Below are 24,401 nucleotides of genomic sequence, written 5' to 3' on the forward strand. Positions count from 1 at the left end.
CCAGAACTAAGAGCTGCAAGGGTCAGTTCAACTCCTAACTTTGCTGTTGCTTGAACTGTGGAAAAAGTTGGCCCCAGAGTTGGTTATATGATGGTTATATTCATGATACCTGAGTTCTTTACACTTATGGCAGCATTTGGACTGCAGGGCACACAATCTTCTACTGAGGACTGTGAATCAGCAAACCTCGGCAAACACTCGTGTTTGTACATATGCCTAAAAGCATCCCCCTGAAAACCCTGACTGCTCCCTAAATCTGCTGCCAAACACAGCACTCCCTACATTTGCAATCAGCAATCTAACCAGACAAAAAGCTGACAGAGTCTCTACCTTTACTGATGCCAGTAACCGGTTAAGGATGCTGATAGCTAAGGCGAATGTTTCAGGGTAGAACTGGAACTGCGAGCTGATTTCTGCAATCCAGAGAACTGTTTTCTCGTAACATGACGGAGAGATATCTGTACCCTGAGGGGAAGAAAAAGTTAGAAATAAAAAAGGCAGTTAGTGCTTTGATGATTTTGTTAACATATCTCCAAAGGAAGACTCGAATCATTCTAAGTGCCCTAATTAACATTTCAGATGTCTCCAGGCTTGCAATGAAGAAAGTCGCCCTCTGTGTCTGCAGAGCAAGGGAAAGGGCAAACATTGGTGCAATTTAAAGCACTGCTACACCTTGCCCAGCCAGCCAGGCTCTAGCTGCACTTCCAGGCACTTCGTACTGGAATTTTACTGGAGGGCTGGATGGGGCAGCACACAGCTCTGCCCTTGCACAACACCTCTGAACCTCCAAGCCCAGCTCCGATGAATAAGGTGCTGAGTGTGCTCATTATTTCCCTCTCCAGAGAACGCTGAAGCCCCTGCTGCAGCACAGCTTGTGTTCAAACACCCTCAACGGGGAGAAAGGCGTGAGTCAGGGGCAGGTTCTGATTTACTCTTACAGATTTTTTAACAGCCCTTGAATTTGCTCAGCCTTGGGATCACAGAGATCAAGGTCATGAGAGAATACCTTCAGGGTGAGGTGGTGGAAAACCGGCACTTTCCAAATCCTAGTCTCTCTGGCTAAGGCACTTTCCAGGAAGCAGGCAAGTCTTGAGCTCTCTGGAGGTCCAGGGCACTTCATAGCAACTCTTTGAGCCAGTTTCCCAGGCGGGAGCCGCTGTCAAAACCAAGAGAAGGATTATGAAGCGATATCCCAGCTCCTTGTGATAGGTGATTTCCTCTCAAGATGCTCGTCCAGTGCTGAGAACGAGACAGGAGCAGCCGTACAACTTCTTTGTTTGCTGATAAGCAAAGAACAGTTCTGGCACGCATTTTCCCAGGGGGAAGCTGATGATGGAAGAAAACGTGTCAGACAGCTAAACACTGCAGGCTCGCTTTCTGACTCTTGTGCTCTGTAAAAGCTCCCTTGAGCCACCCCGGAACGAGCAGTACGTATCGCTGCGCTCACTGCCCCGTACAGCTCTCCCTTTGCAGAGTTAAGTTGCAACCTGTTAGCTGCAGATCCCGAATTTCTGGCAAACAGAGGCCTATTGTTTCCAAAAAAAGCATCCGAGATGATTGTTCTTCAGATTTTTTTTTTTATTTCTTAATTAACAGTTTAAAAGCAATCTAATCTTTCTCTGTTACAGCTGAAGACACACAGCAGCTTTGGGCACACCACTCTCCAGACTCTGTATGTAATAAATGTGAAGAAAACTACTATTTAAAAGATAAACAGTGAGGTTGTCTCAGCCTGAAACAGCGCTTTAATGCCTACCTCATATCCCAGTTTTAAACAGTGTAAAAAAAAAGGGGGAAACAACAAAAAAAGACGTTAGTAGGTCTGCGATTTCTGCTGCTCTCTGCCAGCAGAGCGGCGGAGGAGGGCTTCCACAGCAGCGCTTGGGGGACCCTCGGGCTGATATTGCTCCGATAATTTCTCCGCTAATTTCTCGTTATCCCTGGAGTTCCGTGGAGCTCCCCGCTCTGTCAGGGACGCCCCGGAGCCCGCCCCGTCCTCCCAGCGCCCCCACCCCCCGCTGAGGCAGCGCGGCCCCCGCCGCCCTCCTTACCCGCCCGGCTGGGCCGCGCCGCGGGGGGGGGGGGGGCTCCGTGCGCGGCGGGGCATCGGGCCGCCCGCGGGGCCCCGCCGCCGCCCCAGCAGCTCCGCGGGGCTCCGCGGGGCTCGGCCGGGCCCCGGGCACCGGGCGGGGCCGCTCCGCCCCGCACCGCCCCCGGGCTCGGCGGCTGCGCGCGGCCCCGGCCCGGCCCCACCGGGCCCTGAGGCGGAGCCGGGAGTAGGCCGCGCCTCGCCCCGGCCTAGGCCCCGCGGTTGCCATGGCAACGCGCCCGCCCGCCCTTCCGATTGGCTGCGGGGCGGGGAGGGGCGGGACTCTCCCCGCCTTACCTCGGCAGCCATTGGCTGCGAGGGCTCCGCAGCGCGCGGGGATTGGCCGCCGGCCGGGCGGGCGGGGGGCGGGCGCAGGCGCGGTGCTGTTATTGTTCCGCGCTGCGGCCCCGCGCCGCTCCCTCACCGGCCGCCGCCGCCATGCCGGTGAGCGGGGCCGGGGGGCTGCGAGCGGGGATGGGGTGCGGGGATGGGGCGGGGGTGGCCCGCTTGGGGCCGGTTCCATCACCGGGAGGCTGAGGGTGGTGGTGGGGCCCGGGGCAGGGCCAGGCCGCGGGGCTGAGGGGGGCCCCTCACGGCGCGGGGCCGCTCCCGTCAGGCAGGGCCCGGGGCCGCGGCCTGGTGGCGGTGAAGTTCCTGAGGGCTGCGCGGTGCCCGCAGGCTGGGAGGTGCTGAAGCGTGCGGGGTGCGCCCTGCCCTCGTTATAAACCCCCCCCCCGGGTCAGGGGTAACGCCGCAGCGGTGTCCGAGGTAACGCCGCAGCCCGGGGCTGTCTCTGTGTGGTTTCCACCGCAGATCAACAAGGCCGAGAAGCTGGACAGGCCGGAGAGCTGCGACAATGTCAAGGTGGTTGTCCGCTGCCGGCCCCTCAACGAGCGAGAGAAGGCGACGGGCTACAAGATGGCAGTCAGCGTGGACGAGATGAGGGGGACGATAACGGTTCACAAAACAGACTCGTCCAACGAGCCGCCCAAGACCTTCACGTTTGACACGGTGTTTGGGCCAGAGAGCAAGCAGCTGGATGTCTACAACCTAACTGCAAGGCCGATTATTGACTCCGTCCTGGAAGGATACAATGGTGAGTGCCTTGTTTCAAGTCTGTGCACCCCATTTCGTGCTGCCTGCACTTTTAGCGATGCTGCTGGTCCTACTGGGAGCCTCCCTGGCGAGGGCTGTAGCTGTCTGTTTGTGTCCTGACCTCACTTAAAATACCCAGAAGGTGCTCATCATCCCGAGCACCCGCAGTGGTTGTAGCTGCTGACTGTAAACAGGGGGAGATCAGTGATGAGCAATGCCTGCTGAGGTCAGTGAGCTGTTGTGTTTTCATTCTCCATCTTCTGTTTACAAAGATAAACGCTTTGTTTCATTATCAGAATTCTCAGCGACTCTTCACTGTACAGTTTCAGTAACCAAGCAGCTGCCGTGGTCCTGCAGTAACTAGGTATGCATACCAGGCTTGTGCATATAAGTGCTGCATTTTCTCCTCTAAAATTTGCTGGTTTAGACTAAGATGACTAGTTAAGCACATCTGCGTGGCCCGGCAGATAATCTGCTGCTTCCTACAGCTGGAAAGGGTACAACCGTGGTTTGTGTGTGTGTTATGCATGCAAATACGCTGCGTTAAGGAAAGGAGACGTTAGCAAGGAAACAAATTACTGCTTTCCATAAGTGTGCTATGAGCAACAGCAGCCTGTAAAGTTTTTAAAGGTTTGCAAATGCCTAATAAACTCTCGTGCTAACACACCCAGTTTCAGCTGGTTAAAATTGCATTTCTCCAAACTGTAATGCCAATGAAAATGGAAGCCTAATTTGGGTTTTCAGCAGTGCTGGGGCAAAACCAATTAACCAGTGTATTTCTGGAGTGTCTGAGCTGGGTCACGGTGAACTTTCTGATGGCTTCCTATGTGGGCTGATTATCTAGTTCAAACTGAAGCTGTGTCCGCAGGTTCAGAATCAGGCTGGTTCTGTGGCCTGTGGTGCAGGAGTCTCACATTGTTTCTGCTGTGACTTAGAGTGCTAGCAATAGTTGGTTTTACACCTGGTATATAACCTGCCTCTAATTGACAGTGTTATTAATTGGGCCTGTATTAATTATGTGTGAGCCCTAAGTGTACTAGCATTCCATTCTTTAATCATTCTGTATGGTTAAAACAAGCTGACTTTCTCTTAAATATTTTGCAGGCTGGATAAAGCAGTGGCTCTGACCTGTTTCCCGTTGTTGTACAACGTTTCTTTTTCTCTTATCTTTGTACAGTATCTGCTGGAGAGGGTGGAAAGTTTCAACTCCATAAAAATAAGATGTGCTTACAGCTATTGGGCTAAGAATTAATGAGGTAAAAATGCAGCTAGCAGCTTCCTAATTATATTTTCTTATTCTTTAGGCACTATTTTTGCATATGGGCAGACTGGAACAGGCAAGACTTTTACCATGGAAGGGGTCAGAGCAGTTCCTGAGCTTAGAGGCATCATTCCGAATTCCTTTGCACATATATTTGGTCACATTGCCAAAGCTGAGGGGGATACAAGGTATGGCTTCTCTTTACTGTTTCTGTCTTGCATGTCTATCTGTAGAAAAAGCCAGACCTCAACAATGGCAACTGAAACCGTATCTCTGGCTTCAGCTGGAAGACTCCTTGGGAGGGGAGATCCTTTTGCACTCCTTAGGCAGTTCTTGACTGGGCTGCAGGATTGTATTTGTAGATTGCTGCTTTCTCTTTGCTGTCTGTGATTGCCTGACCTCAACAAATATCTTCCTAAGAAAGCAACCCAACTGTTTGTCTTCAGGTTTTTAGTTCGTGTGTCTTACCTGGAAATTTACAATGAAGAAGTACGGGACCTGCTAGGAAAAGACCAGACGCAGAGGTTGGAGGTGAGCTGCCTGTTCTGAATCTGATGATATTGCTCACTGCTGTGAAATAAATATTTTAAAGACCAGAGAGCGTTTGAAGGGAAGTGGGAGGCTGGGTTCCTTGGCACGTGTCCCGTTTCCTCTGAGATGCAGTAGCAGCTGGGTATCTCTGCTGATTTCTCTGAATCTTTTCTGTTTGGTCAGATGTACAGTTAGAAACTGGCTTTCAGCTGAGTCAGTTTTGTGCATGCAATGCTATCCTAAAGGCCCCCTGATAGTTTTGCTAGGAGTTAGTGACTGGGACTTGAAGCCTGTATTTGCTGTTAGGGAAAACCAGTGGAGTGTTGTCCTGCATGAGTCTCAGTTCCTTAGCCATTCGCTTTCAGAGCGGAGGAGTGTTTTCTGTGCAAAATAGAACCTGGGGGAGGAAATCACTGTAGCGATACAGTGCCACTGAAAATTGCCGTCAGGGATCTTCTGAGGATGCTCTGTCTAAACTGTTTCTCTCTTAGGTTAAAGAGAGACCTGATGTGGGAGTTTATATCAAAGACCTTTCAGCTTATGTCGTAAACAATGCAGATGATATGGACAGGATCATGACTCTGGGCCACAAGAACCGTACGTAGTCTCGCAGTGGGCAGGTTTACAGCTCTGCTGGCAGGCAGAGCGAGGGTCTGATTGTGAGACTGCAGTAAGAGGTGTTGCTCTGAGTCCTAAAGCTGGAAAGCTCCTTCAGCTGAGCACAGTGCAAAAGGATCTCCCCTCCCAATGCCCTTCTGTGCAGGGGCAGGTAAAGAAGGCCATGCGTCCTCTGTTGGAGGAACGGTGAAGAGGAGGATGCAGTGACAGCAGTCAGCATTGTCAGGGGTACTAGCGTGTCATGGTTCTTTCCCTCCTCTGTTCTGACAAGGCTGAGCAACAGCTAGTTCTGTGCTGTGAACAGAAGGTGGTATATGCTTTCTGGAAGATCTCTTAGTTAAGCCCAGATCCTTTTATGAGCTAAAATTCTGATTTACTATTGCTTTTGGCATGGATTGTCATGCTCTTATTTCTTAAAATACAGCTATTTACAGGGGTCAGCAGTGAAGGCATAATGCTAGTGATCTCTGTAGCTTTTAAAAGGAAACAAATGAGAACTGCTGCTGCTCTTGGGATGGGATCATGCAGTCAGCTTAGCCACAGAAGGTAGCAATGCTTCTGGTCTAGACTGGGGATATCCTGTGACTTCCGTGCCTCAGAACACAGTTTGCTGAGTCAGAGCATCCTTCTCCCATCTTCTGAAAAACAGGGTTGAGTAAAAAGGTGGGGATAAAGCTCCTTTGAGAGCGAGAAGGATGTTAGAGGAGTGTGATTCATTAACCTTTTTCTCAATTAAAAGGTTCGGTTGGTGCCACAAACATGAATGAGCACAGTTCCCGTTCACACGCCATCTTCACCATCACCATCGAGTGCAGCGAGAAGGGGGTTGATGGAAACATGCATGTGCGCATGGGCAAGCTGCACCTGGTCGATCTTGCTGTAAGTAGGATCAGTGAGGTCTGCCATAAAACCTGGTGGGCCTGGCTGCTCAGTTATGCGCTGTTAAAGGCTTAGAACAGAAGTCTGGACAATTGGCTGATCCTGCTTGGCAGAGGGGTTGGACTAGATCTTCTGAGGTCCCTTCCAACCTTGGTCATTGTGTGATTACTCTGAGCAATACAGAATTTTCTGGCATTGAAAGCTTCAGTTAAGACCTGTTTGACTTGTCTCGTTAACCACGACTGAGGTACATGCCTAGGTTCTCTAATAACGATGAGGTGTTCAGTGACATGGCTGCTAGCTATACTTCAGGGGTAGATGACCCTATTTGGAGGGAGGAGACATATCAGAGACTTTGTTGCAATTCCTGATTCCTGTTTCCTTTCCAGGGCTCAGAAAGACAGGCAAAAACTGGAGCAACGGGGCAGCGACTGAAAGAAGCTACAAAGATCAACCTTTCTCTTTCCACGCTGGGCAACGTCATCTCAGCACTGGTGGATGGCAAGAGCACTCATGTGCCCTACCGTAACTCCAAGCTTACACGGCTCCTTCAGGACTCCCTGGGGGGCAACTCCAAAACCATGATGGTAAGCTGAGAGATGCTCCTACCGGTGCCAGCTATTGATCTGTTCCTACAGAGACAGCATAATGACTTTGCCAGAAGAACAGCCTGGCATTTACTTGTTTCTTTCAGAGCTATTTGCAGTTGAGAACCTTTTACGTACTTTTGCTATCTCTTCTCTTAGTCTCTGCACAGACAGGGATCTGAATGTAGTGTGCACAAGATCAGATAGAAGTCGTGCTTAGGTAGCCAAAAGCAGCCTTAGTGTGGAAGCAGCAGGAAAGCTTGGGAAGGAGTGGCAGTGTGATACTGGTGGAGCTGGGGATGGATCCCTGTGAAATCACTTGTTCTGGACTCTAACACTTCACCATCTAGTAACTTGCTCTTCCGTGTGTCACAGTGTGCAAACATTGGCCCAGCAGACTACAACTATGATGAGACTATCAGCACTCTCAGGTACGCAAACCGAGCCAAGAATATTAAGAACAAGGCCAGGATTAACGAGGACCCCAAGGATGCTTTGCTGCGTCAGTTTCAAAAAGAAATTGAAGAGCTTAAGAAAAAACTGGAAGAAGGTGAGATTTCCTTGCCTGCTGGTGTTTGTCTAGACAAATTCTCACCCTGTCTGAGTGTGAAAATTCTTCCCTATTTGAAAATATCACGTGAGTACAGCTGCTGTTTGCAGGTCAGCGTTCTGGTTTTGATTATCCTGTTCGGTTCCAGAAGAGGTGCCCTCAGGTAAGGGCAGCAGGGCCCTCCTGCTGAGGGGACCTGGCTTTGCCCACTAGGTGGCACTTGCCACTAGCATAAAGTGATGGCTCTGGGCTGAGTTCTGTGTGCTCCTGGTGAGCAAGCAGAGGTCTAGGTACGATTGGGTGTGGGGTAGGGATTTAAACTGTGCAGTAGCAAAAGGTAAATGCATCCATCCTCAAGCGGGGAGAAAAATTTTCAGTAGAAAAATGAAGTAAATTTGTGTGGCTAGAGTGACCATCAGCCAGGACATAGAGGAAACAAGAAGCTTCCTAAAGCCCTGGAAATTTATGAGCTTGTGACAGTTATTAATCCATCAATATTCAAAAACTCTGGCAGAGGAATACTTCCTGAGCAGTGACCTTGGCTTGACATCTCTCTCCGGAGTGATGCTTACAGAACAGAATATGGTAGCAGTAGCTCCGATAAGGCTTGCTGCTTGGAGCCTCTCCCATTCAGGAGAAGCAGGAAATGTCAGGAACGCTTTCTTCAGGGACTGGGAGCTGGATGCAGCTGTTTCATCCCTAGTGGGTGGAGGGTGGCTTCTGAAGTTTGTAGATTCTAAGCTGTAGAGAAGTGGCTTTATTTGCTAACATCACTGGATTTCTATCTCAATAGAAAAATCTCCAAATGCTTTCAGTTCTAGGAAAATTCAGTAGCTTTACCCTTCAGCAGTCCATGGATGCTTTGTTTCCAGTGAAAAACACCTCCTGAAGCGTTCACACTGACTTCACAACCCATATTAACCTTCCTTAATTTCCCAGAGCCATCACAAACTATCTGCTCACTGCTTTCAGGCAAATGCCACTGTCACAATAACAAGGTGATACAAGGTGAAGGGAAGTGCATCAGAAACAATCCTTTTCCCTTCTAGGGGAAGAGATATCTGGTTCTGAGACGAGCTCTTCTGAAGAAGAGGATGAAGATGATGATGGGGAGATTGGAGAGGATGGAGAGAAGCGGAAGAAACGACGGGGTAAGGCAGCAGGGAATCGTGTCAGTGCCACCAACTTCCTCCTGTCCTGCTGCTGGTGTCAGAAACTGTAGCAAGAGTCAGGCAGGGAAAAGTGGGGTTGTAGGGCTGCCCTACTGCCGCTGCAATTATCATGCCTCTTCTAGAAACGAAGCTATTTGGTGCTGTCTCTGCAGATGGACAGCTCCCATCCTCTGTGGTATCTGCTTCCACTCGGGTAGTTGTGCTTGCGGTAACGTCCTCTTAACGCGGTGGCTCCCTGGCTGCCGCAAGGTGGCTGTGTATGGCTTGTGACTGGTACTGTGGAACTTCCCCTGCCCACAGAGGTGGGAGGAGGAAGATGCCAGAGATCAGCGATAGGCAGATGTATTTTTTATAGCCATAGAAATGGTTAGAGGGATATTTTGGCTGTGGCTTAGGCAAAGGATTCATCTGTCTTATGGATGTTCAGTAACTGACTTCACTCTAGTGTCCTATTTTGTGTTGATAGAGGAAGAACTTGACCTTTGGTTGTCTGTGTGCTAGCTGAAAAGTTGAATGGGAGCTGCACGCCCCTTGTTTGGGAGCACTCTGGAAATCCCATGGTAAAGTCTCCTTTATCCTACACTAGTATTAAACTACCGTGTAGTATCTTAATCCCAGAAGATGCTGCTGAACCTAGAACTGCAGGTTATGGTGTACTGTGGGAAGCTGTGGCTTCCAGATCTGGTACCTGTACAAGCAGAGTCGTAAGTGACATCTGTCAAGCCTTGAGTGTTGGTTGTAACGCAACTCTTCCTTCGTTTTCCCCTGTTGGTACTTTCTAGAATCAAAAAGGTTGACCAACATCTTCATCAAGAAACACGTTCTGCCCAAAGCTCCCACCAGAGGAAGCCATCTTCAAAATGCTGCTTGAAAGGAATAGAGGGCAAATAGCTGTGACTTAACTTAGCTTCCAAACGAGCTACTCTAGTTCCCTAAGTACAGGTGCTGCTCAGCAGGAGTGTGCACAGTAACTGTCCCTGTTTAAGCTGGTTCTGCCTTCCAGAGGGAGCAGTGTACATTGCTACATGCATAAGACTGGAAAGGACTCATGGTCACTGAATCCTCTGCTACTGCAGATATCCACAGCCACCTTCACTGGGATCTGGTTTTCTGTGTTGTTGCTTGAAATGGAAGCAGCCTTGGCATGTGGTTTTTAAGCTGTAGGCTGGTTAAGGTGGGTTTAACTGAACTGTCCTTGTGAGCATGCCTTCTGTGCTGGGAAGTGGTGGCTTTGCAGGCTGTCTGGGAGGGATCCTAGCAAATGCTTCCTAATGGGAACTTGTGCCTTTCTGAACTAATTTGCTGGCCCTTCTGGGTGTCTTTTCCTTGGAACTAACTTCCCATCTGCATGTTTCTTCCTCTCTGGGTTTTTCTGTGGGACTCGCTTCTGTTTTCCAGGCAGTAGCAGCAGCAGTAGTTCAGACTCCACATGCTCTGTCATAGAGAAACCTCTGGATAAGTCCTTCACTAGTGAGTGGGAGCTCTTAAGTCTCTTTAAGCTTTGGCCTTTCCATAATCTGTGCACTCCATTTTTGCAATGCCGCACTCTTCCCTGCTTTGTCTGTTGGAAAGATAAACCTGAACTTAACGTGGATAAAGCATGCCTTTCCTTTGCTGCTTTCATGCTTGCAACAGTGGTTCAACGTGCACGTTGTTAGCCAGATGTGAAAGAACAGAAAGCAATTCAGTATGCTGTTTGAACAAGTTTTAAAGGCAATTGGGAAATAATAGGATAAGTGTTTGCAACTTCTGTATTTTAAATACTCCCTCTAAGATATCAGAAAGTCTGAGCAGCTTTTTTTGGTAGGTGCTATGTTATATTGGACTCTGCCTTCTCAAAATTGGATTTGGAGAGAATGAATGAGCAGTCAGCAGTTAAGCTACACTATTTTTATACTTGCAAGGGAAACTTCATAATGCTTTGAGTGGCTTTGTTTTGGCAGACCCTTCCAAACAAACAAAACTGGGCTGTGGTTGCTGATTTTTTTTTCCAGACTGCCCCATGACATTAAGTTTTTAGAGGAAGTTCAGAGGAACAACAAGGGATCTGGATTTTGGTTTAGCAGTGAGGAAAGTGTGGTCTGCTCCTGATCAGAGAGAAGAATCTGTCCCTTTAAAGTCCTACAATGTTAGTGATGACTTTAACCAAAAATAAAATGTAAATCTCAGGCCTTGACTTGTAGGGACTTTACCCACGGTGGTTATCCTGTATAGACGTAGTCCACTCTTCTCCGTGTGTGGAGAGTTGGGAAGGTCTTGCTGTAAACCTCAGTAGCTTACACTAGTTGTGGTAGTGGAAAGTGTCAGCTCAGAGAAAGTGTGGTAGCAGAAGGCAGCTCACAGCCTAAGGGTGACCTTTGAGTAATACTGTGATAGGCTTGGAAATCTGCTCGCTTCAAATTCGCTCTTTCAAAGCTTGCTGAAGACCTGAATATTTTGTTTGGCTGAGGACAGTTAATGGCAAATCGCTGCTGTGGCACTGGCTGGATCAGCCCATCTCCCGCAAGGCTGGAGGCAGCTCTCTTGTAGAAGCTGCATTGGGCTTTTGGTGATCAGGATGAGTGTGGTTTGGGATATTAACTGTCCTCACGTGTGGCCCTTTTGCATGCGGTGCCTTTCATTGCCCTTTCCCTATCCTGCCTCTTTTACTGCACTCGCTTTAATAACCCAAACTGGCTCTATACCTCTATGGAAGCATCAGTTACTGCAAATTAACCTACTAATACCCTATGTGCAATTGTCATGTATCTTGCAAAGAATTGGCTTGAAAACTTGGTTAAAACTTAGAACAAGTCTTCTGTATGCTAAGATTTCGCAGGTAATTTAACAGAATTGGCTGGCTTCAGGAAGGGAAAAAAATGCTAAGCCTCTTAAGAAGAAATCCATACTCTGTTTCTTAGGGCATGATCTTTGCGGCAGGCTCATGTTACACTCAAATTCTGCATTGCACTGAATGGGCAGAAGAATGCAGGAGTGAGCTGAAGACTATCCTGGATATGCCGAGCCCTTTTAAGTACAGAAACATCCTATGCTTTAGCACAAAATCATGATGCATTAATATTTGCTCTAATGGAGTTTTATTTCTTAGTGATTATTCAGTTTTCTAGTCTGGAGACATGCATGTAAAATTAATGCTTGTTCTGATGTTGATGAACTTTGTCCAAAATGATCAAGCAATAATATATTTTCTTTCCTCCTTTTTATGCATATGCTGCCTCTCTGCGATTTGCTTTCTACTTCCTCTTAATGCAAGATCAAGCAGGTTGGTGTAATCGATTTCCACCTCCTTACAATACAATTGCAGAGCTTGGTAAAGTGTCCTGCAACTCAGTCTATTTCACTCTTTTCTCCAAAACTGAGAACAAACAGGCCTGTGTACTAACATGTAAAAAGCATATATCTTGCTCACTGCTTTATATGATCGGGCCACTAGGTTCAATGAGTTGCTCTGGCTGTGTCCTTTTTAACACATGAAACATACCTGGTTTGCTTTCAGACTTTTCAGACTTTAAAGACATAGATAATAAGCACTGATATTTGCTGTGACCTTCCAATCTGTGGGTAGTCACTATTTCATAGATTGAATATCACGCAGATGTTTTCCTCTGCTGCCTGTTTGCATGGGGTTGTTTTGAATTTCCCTAGTTTCTGTATTTTCACTGTAACATGTTCTTAAAACACCTACTTGCTGACTTTGCCATAGATAACACCTTAGAGTACAACAAGCAAGGGGGTGGGAGGACGTGCTAATTTGGAATGTGAATATGTAGGTCTTGGTAGCCCAATGAGTTGTAGGCCACGGCAATCTTCTGTTTTCTATTGGTTGGCCTAATCGACCTAGTTAAAATATCTGAGCTTGGGCTTCCCCTTAGGCAGTATTCCTTCTCCACAAGTGGTCTTTGTATGGTTTCTGTTTCAGGGCATTATGTTCTTGTATTAGTTCTGTAGAGCTTCTTCGTTGCAGGAACTGGAGGCAAGTCAGCAGCATTAAAATGCAACTTGAAAGACTGAGTTGTGCCCAGCTTGGAGCCCTTGAGTTTTGGCATGAAATTAATGCTTGTTAAATACAATTACTGAATCTGAACTTAAAAAAAAGTGCTGTGATACAGAGGCAGTATTTTTATCTGTGAAATAATTTTTTTCCCCTATCTCTTTGAAAGGCAAAAAGAAAGTTTCCCCTGATAAGATGGTAGAGATGCAAGCAAAGATTGAAGAGGAGAGAAAAGCTCTTGAAACTAAGCTTGATATGGAAGAAGAAGAAAGAAATAAAGCCAGAGCTGAACTGGAGAAGAGAGAAAAAGATTTGCTTAAAGCTCAGTGAGTGTCATGCTCTAAGTATTTTTTATTTTATTTTTTTGTTGTGGTATGGGTTTTTCTTCTGTTAATCTTCAAGTCAGTCATTGATATGTGGAGATGCATGGTGAGGTGCTAGTCAAACTGAACATCAGCTCTTGCTGTTATCAGAATGAAAGAGGAGCTTCCTCTGTGCTTCCAGATTAGAGCAGGTAGAAAAGAACTCTATTCTACTATTTTTTTTTTTATTTTTTTATTTTTTTTTAAAACCTCAGCTAGTTGAGATGGCCTAGAAACTTAAATCCTCCAAACACTGGCAACCAGTGAAGAGCAGCATTACTGCTGTGTCAGGGGCAATAGGGATGTAGCAAGCCAGGTTTCCTGCAGCACAGTGCTGTGAGCGTGCCACCATGAGTGTAGGGGCACACTCTTCTCTGTGCTGGAGGAGAAAAGCTGCTGGGGTCGCCTGCTATCACCAGTGCTTTGCACCCTCTGAGAGAGGGGGACTACAGCGGGAGAGACCTGTCTGCTGAGCTGGTTTAGCCTGCATGAAAGTGATGGGAGCTGGAGTTAAGGAAATCAGTGCTCTCACTTGCACTGCCTCACCCCCACGTAAACCCTTGGCAGCCAGACAAGTTTTTCCAGCCCTATGAATGCTGTCTGGGCTGTAGGACTGAACTCGACCTGGCTGTCTTGTGAGTGCCTTAGGATAGGAGATTTTCCACTCTACCTGTCTCTCTAGACAAGAGCACCAGACCCTGTTGGAGAAACTGTCTGCGTTGGAGAAAAAGGTGATTGTAGGAGGAGTGGACTTGCTGGCAAAAGCAGAAGAACAAGAAAAGCTTCTGGAAGAATCAAATATGGAGTTGGAAGAACGAAGGAAGAGAGCAGAACAGCTTCGCAAGGAGCTTGAGGAGAAGGAGGTGGGTTATATTCGTAGGTGTTTGGAAACAGCAGCTGTAGTAGGACACATGGTGTTTGTGCCTTTGCACATGGATAAAATGTGGCTCTGCTCTGGAGGCATAGCAGAAGCCAACCACTTTGGTGGTGCTCACTTACCTGGAGGAGTGTAATCACTGTGGGTGTGAGCCAGCTGGGCCAAGCCAGGTCTCCGTGCCCTTGGCAAATGCTTTTTGTCCAAGTAGTTTCCCTTTCTGTTCAAACTGTTGCAAATATTTTTTTATTATGTTAATATGTGAATGTCTGCTAAATCTTGCATGCAGCAAGAACGCTTGGACATTGAGGAGAAGTACACCAGCCTCCAGGAAGAAGCACAGGGGAAAACCAAAAAACTGAAGAAAGTTTGGACCATGCTTATGGCTGCAAAATCAGAGGTCAGTGTCTGAAGTGCACAGCTTGTGGTGGATGACAGGAGTGACTATAGCTTGTAGCTACAGTCAGCTTTGTAACTCTGGAAAAAGTGCCATAGATTTAAAATATTTTTGCTTGTCTGCTTGGTTCATGTAATTTAAAAAGAGCTGCACCGGAGTGCGTTGTGGAACTTTCCTTTAAGCCAAGCTGAGTTGGAGTATGCATGAGGCTCTGAGATACTCAGGACTTCAAGGAGATGTACTGCTTGTTATGGAAGAGAATAAAAGATAGCTGGTTTTTACTCTTTACTGCTCTTTACTCTCTGTCCTTCCTGTCTGTTACCCTCATCCTATCTTCCTCAGTCCCATTCATTCGGTGTGTCCTTTGGCTGCTATCTGGAGTCCCTGTTTCATGAGAATCACACTGTCTTTGCAATCAGGGACTTTCCTTGGAATCTTGCCAGGGATGTAACTTGTTTGCACACTTTGCTCTTAGGTAGTATAAAGGTTGGACTGGCAGAAAGCCAGTTTCATGTTTCTGAGACCAGGAAGGTTATGTAGTTTTCAGCTGTCTCTGGGCTGGAATGTGTTTGGAGGGTTTATTCTTGAGACAAATATTCTAGTCCTTCTAACCAGAGTTTGCCTTCCTTTCCCAGGAGCCTCATACAGGCAGAAGACTGTTTTAGGCTGTTACCTTACGCTAGCTCTGACCCTCCTCAAATGTCTTGTTTGTCTGTAGATGGCAGATCTGCAACAAGAGCATCAGAGAGAGATTGAAGGCTTATTAGAGAATATTCGACAGCTGAGCAGGGAACTCCGTCTTCAGATGCTTATCATAGACAACTTCATTCCTCAGGACTACCAGGTAACGATGCAGACCCTAAGCCCTTGATGTAGGTGCATGCTGTGTTCACTGAGCCCTCCAGCTATATTTGGTCCACTGACAAATGGAATTAGTTGGCTTCCCTTCCCTTTGTAAGGAAATGATAGGCAACTGACAGACGCTTGTCTGCCAAGCTGTAGCACAGATTTGTTCCTGGACTACAGTTCTGTAATTCTGTGATTCTGTGATTGCAGACTTATACAAAGTAATAAGTGAATTCAGAGCTTTCACTTGGGTTCATTCTTGTTCTGGTATCACCCACGAATGCCCAGAAAATCATGTTTAAATCTGACACACATTAATAGGAAATAGAAAAGGTATTTTCCTTAATCTTTGCTTTTCTGTATTGCATTGTGTTTTTACTGCTAACCTGGTTGCATTGATAGAGTGGAAAATCCATATTTTAATGGGAACTCTAATGTATGCAATTTGGGAGTGATGTTTTTCCTCTGTAGTCTTCAGAGCATAAATTGGGGTTTTGATCATGGTATGGCAGTCCTGATATAAACAACTTGAAGTGGTCAAGGCTGTTCTTAAGCAACTTGTCAAGGCTTTCCAGGATGCATGTTCTGGAAAATGTATCTGGAGCGTAGATCATTGTTACAGGCTTGCACAACTTCTATAACTTCTTTCTAGGAAATGATCGAAAACTATGTTCACTGGAATGAAGACATTGGAGAATGGCAGCTGGTAAGCTAGCTGACTAACGTACAAGCTAACGTTAGCACAAGCTTCTGAGCCCAGAAATAAATTTATATAGCTGTAGTTTTTACTGTGCACAAACAATTTTACTAACAGACCTTTCTTTTATTTAAGAAATGTGTTGCATATACCGGAAACAATATGAGGAAACAGACTCCTGTCCTGGACAAAAAGGAAAAAGATGTGAGTGGCTTCTCATAAGCATGTGTTGAACTGACTAGGTCTAAATTCTGCTAGGTCTAAATTCTTTGCTTACCACAGCATGTGCATTTATGGGACAATCATCAAATTTCATTTTTTTAATTTGAAAATATTTTTTCTTGTCTTAAATAGAGCAGTTGATCAGCACATAAAGGTTCTGATGTTTTGCTGTCTTTCCCTTTAGCCCTTTGAGGTGGATCTTTCCCATGTTTACTTAGCTTACACGGAAGAAAGCTTGAGGCAATCTCTGATGAAACTGGAGAGGCCAAGGACTTCAAAAGGAAGATCTAGGCCCAAGACTGGTAGAAGGTGAAGAATTTTGGAATATCTGTATGTAATGGGAAACTTACACGGGAAGGCTTAAGTTTGTGCCTACAAACTTGACAAATGTTTGAAGACTTATTGTTATAATACAAAATGCTAAGATTCTGCACTATGTAAGATTTACCAGTGCCAAGTGAGGCAGAACCAAGCTGAAATCTTACTGTGGTAAAATCTTGCCCAGAAAGACATTTATGTAGGGACTTTTCTGGTGTCCTTTTGTCACATTCCCCTATTCTGTCATCTTGTTTTATTTTACTGTCTACTGCTGTAGTTTAACAAGTGACACACTGACAGTGTGTATGCTGGTATTACCAGAAAGTAATGTACTGCTGGGGGAGACTTCAGCAAGGGTGTTCTTGATCTTTTTCTGACAGATGCTTTGTGGAAAAGTTATCACTGTAGTTTTGACTTGAAAAGTGGCTGGTCCTTGTCTTTCCTGGACAGCATAATGATGTCTGTGGTTATTTTTCCTTTCCTTTTTGCTCTCCAAACAGAAAACGTTCTGCAAAGCCAGGAGCTGTCATTGACTCCCTGCTGCAGTAGGTGTGACGTGTTCAGAATTGCCGTAAAAATCAGTGAGTGTATAAGGTTTGGCCAGAATATGCAATTCAAGATGGCACAGTTCGAAGTGGCTATAAAATCCATACCTTGCTGGTATGGAGCTTTATTTAAGATATATATAAATGTATTTTTCCTTAGTTGCCTGTATACTGTATGTTATATTAACATAATATTAAACTGGTATATATTACGGTTGTGAAATTCTGTGTTAAACAATGTGTTGTGCAGGGAAACTATTGCTGGTAATCCTTGTTGAAATGTATAGAAAATAAGGGTTCTAGATGTGTTTTTAAGTGCTAGATGACGTATTAGGTCAAAATGGTTGATGGAATCCTAAAATTTAATGCTGGTAAATCTGATTGTCCTGCTTTGCACATAACCGGCAGCTTTCACTGTTGTCCTCTGTTGCACTGATCTGTTTGAATGTGGTTGCTGCAAACCTTTGAGTTAAGAGCATTAACCCTTTTATTTAAATATTCCTCACTGTATCTATTAACCTGATCATACTGTGTATGAAGTACACAGTCCTCTTGGTTTGCAACCTGGCTGTACAAAGAAAGTAACTGGGTTGGGAGAATCTTGAATTACACAACTTTGGGACTTCGGGGAAGGGACCATGCTCTGTTTAAGTGCAACAGAAAACAAGTATTTCTGAGTAGTGCTTTTAGTTTTGTGTGTGTGTGATCTGCTGGCACTGTGGAGAGTGAGGCCTTTGTAAAGTCAAGAGAACTCTTTTCCTCCTCCTTTTAAGTCTGTGTTGCAGCATTGCTTTGGCTGTTTCTTCTGCTTCTGAGCTGGAAATTGTTTTAATTGATGTGAATTCTTTGTAGTAATCTGGACAGCACAGATTATTCAAGGGAACTGCTTTACTACAGCAGGACTGTGAGCACTGGGGTTCCATTTTTCTCATCCCTGGCCATAACTGAGGCTGAATTACTCTCCTTTATTAGAATAGGCACAAATTGCTCAATTTTCCCAGTACGGTAACATCCCCTGAAACAGCTCATGCTGTTTGTTGGACTCTATCATCTCCTGTTGCTGGCTGTGTTTTGAGGGGGGAAAGAAAGGTCTCTGCTGGGAACCATTTATGGTGGCTGCTCTTTGATATTTATGCTGCTAATAGACACATAACACTTTAATACACTACTTTTGTGTCACAGAAAAAGACGCATCTCCTTTGAATTGTGTGTGCTATATAACTCATGCTAGAGCATAGCAGCTGTAGGAATCTCAACAATCCGATGCCAATGTGGTGTTAATTAGCTGTAACTTCCATGTAATTGTAGCGTTACCTAGAGTTTAAAAAGCTGTGCTCACTAATGTGAAAATTGAGTCCTTAAGCATGACATGAAGAGCAAGATGGCTTCTGTCCAGAACTCAGGACACCTGAGGAGCTATGTTTGCTATTACCAGAGCACTCTTGCAAAGTATTTGCAGTAGCTAGAAGTTGATATCCCTTCCTTACTGTCCTGATACTTAACTGGATGTACCTTGCAAATCTGTAACAGCTCTGTAGCAGGATCTGCAACAGCTAAACTGGTCTTGCAAGGCCACGCTTTGCTCTGGAGCGATGCATTAACTCTATTCTAAATGAGTCCTAAGCTTTTCCCTGGTTTTTCAATGTGTTTTTTCAGGATCATGACCTAGGAGGAGAACATACTACTGCCCTCTTTTTTTTTTTTTTGGGGGGGGGAGGGTGGAGGAGGGGAGAAGTGGAAGGGAAGATGAAAAGATCCGATTTGTCACCTAAATTCATACAAGATGCAGATATAAACATTGGCATTTTTTTTCCAGTCTAGCATTTGAGTAGAGGTAAAGATTCAGATCTTTTTCTGACCTAAGCTAGTTGGATTTTTCTCTGAAGTGCTGACCTTATTTTGAATGTACTTAAATTAAATTAGGATATCCTACTACATGTTTATCATCAGCAAGACTGAAAATGGCTCAAATGCTTTTTCTGTCTGTTTCTTGGCTCTGTTCTTGTTGGTTCCTGGGCCAAGCAGATAGATGTGTAACTTTGGCCTGTTCTCAGAACCAGGGCAGACTTTTGTATTTCTCTGTTTATTGTGTCTTGCTGTGCTTAGTTTTGTTGAATGATCTGTTTTTAAGGGTGTTTCTCCTGAATTCTACTTTCAAAAAAAAAACATTGAAAATTCTTTGGGAGACCATCCATCAGTGGCTCAAATATGCTACTGTGAGCCATGGCACTGCATTTAGACTATTTAAAGCTCAACTATAAAGGTACATACATTGTTTGAATTCTTGTTACAATCCTGCTGCTGAAAACAACTGTACTCTATATATTTAAGAACCTTGGGACAGAGAAACTTCAAATAATTGCACAGCTTTGTAAATTGGAGGATTGGGATTTCCTGTTATGGGAGCTTGTTTTAAGAACAAATCTGCTCTTACAAGAGGACTTTTTTTTTAAAGTGGAGCTGTCTTCATGATGATCTGTCAGCTTGGCTTGCCTGATAGCTGTGGTGGATGTTGTTGAAGTTCTGGGAGCTTCCTTTCAAAAGAGAGCCTGGCTTGCAGATTTGTCTTACTGGCCCTCTCTGTAGCCCAGGACAATCTGTGAATGTCAGGTGTGCCCGTAACATGTTTTGAAGAGGAATGGGCTGGGTTTGTGTGGATTTTTAATCCACACAAATAGTCAGTAGAGCCATTTTCATCCCAGGTCAGTGTGAGTCCTATAGAATTTCTCAGTCCTGTTACCATTAAGCGTGTGCTCATTTTTGCATCTTGCTACCAGAAGATTCCCCTTGTTCTCAAATATCAACCTTGACATTGAGTTTTCCAGGCTTTGTGTTTACTGTCATGTAAATGAATTTTCATATTTAACTTTTGTTCCTGAACCTTTCTTCAGGTTCAAGGGAGGAGAAAATGGTCCTTAGTGCCTTTCAGAAACTTACTGTCCGCATACATCCAGCTTTCACCTTTCTCAACAGTTTTGTTTAGCCAGTTCTGTATATAGGAAAAGCTGCTTGTCTAACTTGTCTATCTATTTATTGGTTTTCTAACTGTTTATTTTTTATTATCTTTGTGTTTTATGGTTAAATTTTATTCAGTACACTGTACATATCAGTATTGTGTCCCCAAAGCATGTTCATACCATGAAATAAAACTGTTGATTCTACCTCCCCGCTTGTTTTTTCAAGTAACTATATGCATACAGACTCGTAAATCATTTGGGAGTCAGGCGTGATGTCAGGAAGGGTGGCTGAAGCAGCCTTTATAGCGTTGGAGCACTTGCAGGAGAAGTTAGCTAAGTGAGCTTGGGGTGCTGGGGGAGATCCTGTTGCCAAGCCCCAAGGCAGTGAGCAATAAACTCAGGAGAGAAGCAGACTGCAGAATGAGAGTGGGCTTGGCAGGCCTGAGATCAGTGCCCCTTGAACAAGCTGACCCTCTGCTGGGGCTGTCCTGAGCTGCTGGAATGGGGGAGCCTGACTGAGCAAGAGCAGCTCCCTCGCTGCACCACAGCCACGGCTGCCTGCGTTCTGCCTTCTGGGTACGGGCACTGAACAGGTGCTACTGCTGGGAAGGAGAATGTTCACGCTGTGGCTTTGAGTGTCCTCCTGCTACATCCCACGCCTGTCACGGTGTCTGTTTGTGCAGAGGGTATGAAGTTACCTGCAGTAATAGGAAATGTTCAGCTCTTTCCTTTGTTGTGTGAACTCTTTGGTCTGCATCGCTTTTCTTCCTCTGGAAGGTATCTCCGCCTGCTCATGCAGCAGGTAGCAGACCACAAAAAACCTGTGAACTTTGCAGCTTCCCTGAGTCCTCTGACGCAGCAGATGCACAGTCCTGGGACTTTCCAAAGCCTTCTCCCACGCTGTGCCAAAATTGTAAACTGATAGTCTTGCAGGTATTTAGGTGTCTGTCCCCTGCTGCTGGGGAAGGACTAAATACTGCCAAATACTTGACTAAATACTTGCCAAAATGAAGCTTGTGCCCTGAGCCAGCTCCTGCCCGTGCAGTCAGGATTCCCTTCACAACCCCAGGGCTTCCTTGCAACTTATATTGCAGGTGTGCTTCCGTCCTCACTGTGCTCTGGCCAAGAAACATCTTGTGCAAACTAAGCGTGTTTACTCCAAAAATACATTTATTTAAAGAATCATAAATAACATTTGCAAATACAATGTCAATACAATAATTTAAAAAAAAAAAAATAAATCACAAATTCTCTTTTGCTACTCGTTGGAGGGTTCTGTGGAGGCCCCGTAGGAACTCCTGCAGGGAGGTAGTGTTGCCTGCTGCCACGGGACACGGTGCCTGCAAGGGGGAGACGTGGCTGTTAGCCAAGCCCTTCATGTTCAAAGCCCAGCTGCTGGAAAGCAGCAGCCAGGCATGCAGCAAAGCGCCCGCCTGAGGTGCCCAGGAAAGGGGAGAAGCACAGGGTGTTGAGATTCTGGGGGCTGTGCCCCCGTGGGGCCCGGCGCTGCCTTACCTTGAGGCTGGTGCTCTTTGTCACGATGTGCAGCAAGTTGAGGTAGATGCCCTTCAGGGGTTTGTGGCAGCTCAGGCTCTCGAAAACAACCGTGGAGGCTTTGCACAGGAGCTCCATGTCGGTGCTTGTCTGGAAGGAGATGCAGACGGCGGTTTTAGAAACTATTCAGTCGCAGCCTTGTTAGCAGTGGGCTAAAAGAGCACAAATAACCCATTTCTAGCCTGAAGGGCAGACACGAAGCAGCTCGAGGCCTCCCCTGACTCCTCCATCCCCAGGTGAGGCGGTGGGGGGGGAATGGATCCAGCCCTGGCCCTGGGCTGCCCACGGCTGCGGGTGGCAGCTCTGTGGGAATCACGAAGCCCCCTGAGGAGAGTTCACCTCCTCCAAGTGCTCTGTGCTGATGGAGTCCCGTGGCAGCAGTGTCACAGCTGAGGCGATCAGAGAAGCGCCTGCGGTGCTAAGGAAACCACGCAGTCGCCTTCCCTGACGCTGCCTGTCCCTGGAAAGGCAGGCCGGTGCGGGAGAGCTGTCCCTGCTCAGCTTTCTTCAGCTTTCACCCCAGATTTCTCCATTAATCGAGCAACAGGCCCATCTCCGTGGTGTCCTTGCCCAACCCTCCGGGGCAGGTGTTGCAGCGCTGAAGGACGAAGGGGCCCTCATAGGGCACAGGCCGGAGGGGCTGAGCTGAAGCACCGATGCTTTTAGGGGCAGAAAGCTGCCCTCTCTGCACCCAGGGGTCGGGATCCATCCCTCCTCCGTTCTCCCCCATCCTGTGCTGCTTGGGCCCTCGGCCGGTGCCGTTCCCCCGTGTTGTGCTCGGTGCCCCGGGCATCGCCTCGGCCCCACAGCACCCGGGGCCGGTCCCCACAGCGGGAGGGGAGCTCCCTGTGCCCTGGGGAGGGCATCGGCTTTCTGTGAAAACAGGAACTCTGGGGCTGGGGAGCCGGGCTTAGGCAGCAATTTTCAGAGCAGAAATAGGCTTTATTATCTGCCATTAAATCTGCTGCTCACTAAAGAGCCTTCCTCCAGCCCGGGGGCTCGGGAGGGATGGGGAGCCTCACACCAGCGCTCGAGATGCAGCGTGAGAGGGGTGTGTGGGTGTCTGTGAGAGAGTGACACACGGCTCCAAGGAAAGGGAGCATTTCCTCTCTTCCTTTCTGAAAACCTCTAAAAAAAGTTTTTTTTTTAAAAAAAAGCCCGTATGCTGCTGCAATACTCTCATTCCTGCCTGTTGCTCTCCTGCCTTCCAGCTGGGCCACGCGGACGGGGACCGATGCCACCGCCAGCGTTTTGTGCCCATGGATTGTGGCAGAGCTCGGGGTGGGCACGCAGAAGGTGGTGGCCGTGTCCCACCGCCCCGGTGCCTCGCTGGTGCCGGCAGCACGGGGACGGCTCGGCCCCAGGCCCTGCCTGCGTGGGCACAGGAGGGTTTGAGGCCCCGCGGGGAGCCTCTCCCGCCACCGCCGATGGCCGAGTCACAGCTTTCAAGTCGGCGTTCCCGTCTTACCTCATTGCCTGCAAAAACGTTTGTCACGTTCGCCTTGTCACAGGAAACCTTTATCAAGACAGAAAGGAGAGGAGCAATCAGAGAAGAGATATCGCCGCCTCGGAGCCACCCTGACACACGCAGCCGGGCTCTCCCCATACCCCGGGACACGGCTGAAAGCCACGGCCGGCTTTGGCAGCTCTGCCTGGGCTCAGCACCTTCCTCCTCGTGCCCGGCACAGCCGCCGTCCCTCCCTCCTGCACCCACTGCACCTACCTGCGTGGAGAGGATCTCGCCCAGCAGCCGGATGCTCTCCTTCAGAAAGATCGAGCGCTCCAGCACCGCGGCCTCGTGGCCGTGGCAGGCCAGCAGCGCCAGGAAGGCGAGCAGGACGGAGAAGGAGGTGCTCATGGCCTGCTTGTACCGAGCTGCCTCAGCTCGCAGTTTCTGGATATTTGGGTGATCTATACCTGTGTGTGCCTTTCTGGAAGGAACATCTCAATTTATGGCTGTAAAATTGCTGAACCAGAGGGAAAAACTTATTTTTCCCTTATCTGCACTTTCCAAAGTTGCTCCTATCCAATTAGGACAACAGGTCTTTTTTGTAAAAGTCAAGATTTTCTTCTGATCTTGTATTACGTTTCAACAAAGGAAATTTCCATCGTTCAGATAACGGTGGTAGGAGTCAGATCACGTACAAAGGAAAAGTGTAAACTGCCTGCTTTGGGCTTCTCCGTTTCTCCATATCCCAACCCTTTCTGTACACCGTGAGGTTAACGTGTCGTGAGCCCAAATTGCGGACCACGGCTGTGACCGCGCTCAGATAATGGAGCTTTGCTTTTTCTTGCCTTTTTTTTTTTTTTTTTTGTTCTCTCTAAATATCCTGTGAGCGCTTCCATTGCTCAGCTCTCGTTTCATTTGAATATCTCCAAATCATGCAAAGCGTCATATCATCTGCATACAATTTTGTCTACACCGTTATCTTCACCTGCGCGCGGGGAGAAACAGAAAGGGCGGCGCGGCGCTGCGGCGAGGTGCTGCGGGGGGACACGTCCCTCCTGGCCCTGCGGGACCCCAACACGGTGTCACCACGGGGACCTGGGCATGGTGTGGGGGCCCGCTGCGGCCCCACAGCCCCATGAACTGGTCCCATATCAGTGGTGTGGGGCTGAGGGGCTGAGCGGCTCCGCTCCACCCTGATGGATCCAAGAGCTGGGGGATGCCCTGGCCCATCCTGCCCCGCTGGGGAAACAGCCCAGGGGAGGTTCAAACGCCGGGTGCCAGGGGCACCGTCAGCCAGCGCTGCCGCAGGAAATAACGCTGAGAAATTAGCTGAGCTGGGAAACTTCGGAGTTTTGTAATAACTAATAGGTATTTTTCTAACTCAAATAGCAACTTGCAATCAGATG

General features: G+C 47.3%; 2 protein-coding genes across 4 annotated transcripts; one reads left to right on the forward strand and one right to left on the reverse strand.

The window, feature by feature from the left end:
• Positions 1-2,373: 2,373 nt before the first annotated feature.
• KIF3A (kinesin family member 3A) lies at positions 2,374-20,195 on the forward strand. Of its 3 annotated transcripts, XM_027468437.3 has the most exons (19): positions 2,374-2,533; positions 2,903-3,185; positions 4,489-4,633; positions 4,892-4,976; positions 5,468-5,573; positions 6,334-6,473; positions 6,863-7,060; positions 7,436-7,610; positions 8,660-8,761; positions 10,181-10,252; positions 12,036-12,044; positions 12,943-13,099; positions 13,818-13,998; positions 14,299-14,409; positions 15,125-15,250; positions 15,905-15,958; positions 16,085-16,153; positions 16,356-16,480; positions 16,990-20,195. In XM_027468437.3, the coding sequence occupies exons 1-19, from the start codon at positions 2,528-2,530 to the stop codon at positions 17,036-17,038; spliced, it is 2,193 nt and encodes a 730-aa protein (XP_027324238.1). In that variant the 5' UTR covers positions 2,374-2,527; the 3' UTR covers positions 17,039-20,195. The 3 variants fall into 3 exon arrangements, with proteins under 3 accessions (XP_027324238.1, XP_027324241.1, XP_071879254.1); XM_027468440.3 differs by lacking the exons at positions 10,181-10,252; positions 12,036-12,044 and having other exon boundaries at positions 2,375-2,533; XM_072023153.1 differs by lacking the exons at positions 2,374-2,533; positions 10,181-10,252; positions 12,036-12,044 and adding an exon at positions 3,481-3,548 and having other exon boundaries at positions 3,045-3,185.
• Positions 20,196-21,135: 940 nt separating this feature from the next.
• Positions 21,136-23,446, reverse strand: IL4 (interleukin 4). Its single transcript, XM_072023335.1, has 4 exons — positions 23,269-23,446; positions 23,014-23,061; positions 21,507-21,635; positions 21,136-21,331 (listed from the first exon to the last, which is right to left on the reverse strand). The coding sequence occupies exons 1-4, from the start codon at positions 23,401-23,403 to the stop codon at positions 21,233-21,235; spliced, it is 411 nt and encodes a 136-aa protein (XP_071879436.1). The 5' UTR covers positions 23,404-23,446; the 3' UTR covers positions 21,136-21,232.
• Positions 23,447-24,401: the final 955 nt, after the last annotated feature.

The sequence above is a fragment of the Anas platyrhynchos genome, chromosome 14 (assembly GCF_047663525.1).
Source record: "Anas platyrhynchos isolate ZD024472 breed Pekin duck chromosome 14, IASCAAS_PekinDuck_T2T, whole genome shotgun sequence".
In the NCBI taxonomy this organism is placed as follows: domain Eukaryota; kingdom Metazoa; phylum Chordata; class Aves; order Anseriformes; family Anatidae; genus Anas; species Anas platyrhynchos.

Coding starts and splice junctions, on each gene's coding strand:
- IL4 (XM_072023335.1), bottom strand. CDS start 23,403: ATGAGCACCTCCTTCTCCGTCCTGCTCGCCTTCCTGGCGCTGCTGGCC. Junction 23,062..23,268: donor GCGAGATCCTCTCCACGCAG/GTAGGTGCAGTG, acceptor GTCTTGATAAAG/GTTTCCTGTGACAAGGCGAA. Junction 21,636..23,013: donor ACGTTTTTGCAGGCAATGAG/GTAAGACGGGAA, acceptor ATCTCCTTCCAG/ACAAGCACCGACATGGAGCT.
- KIF3A (XM_027468437.3), top strand. Junction 5,574..6,333: donor GACTCTGGGCCACAAGAACC/GTACGTAGTCTC, acceptor CTCAATTAAAAG/GTTCGGTTGGTGCCACAAAC. Junction 16,481..16,989: donor AGGCCCAAGACTGGTAGAAG/GTGAAGAATTTT, acceptor CTCTCCAAACAG/AAAACGTTCTGCAAAGCCAG.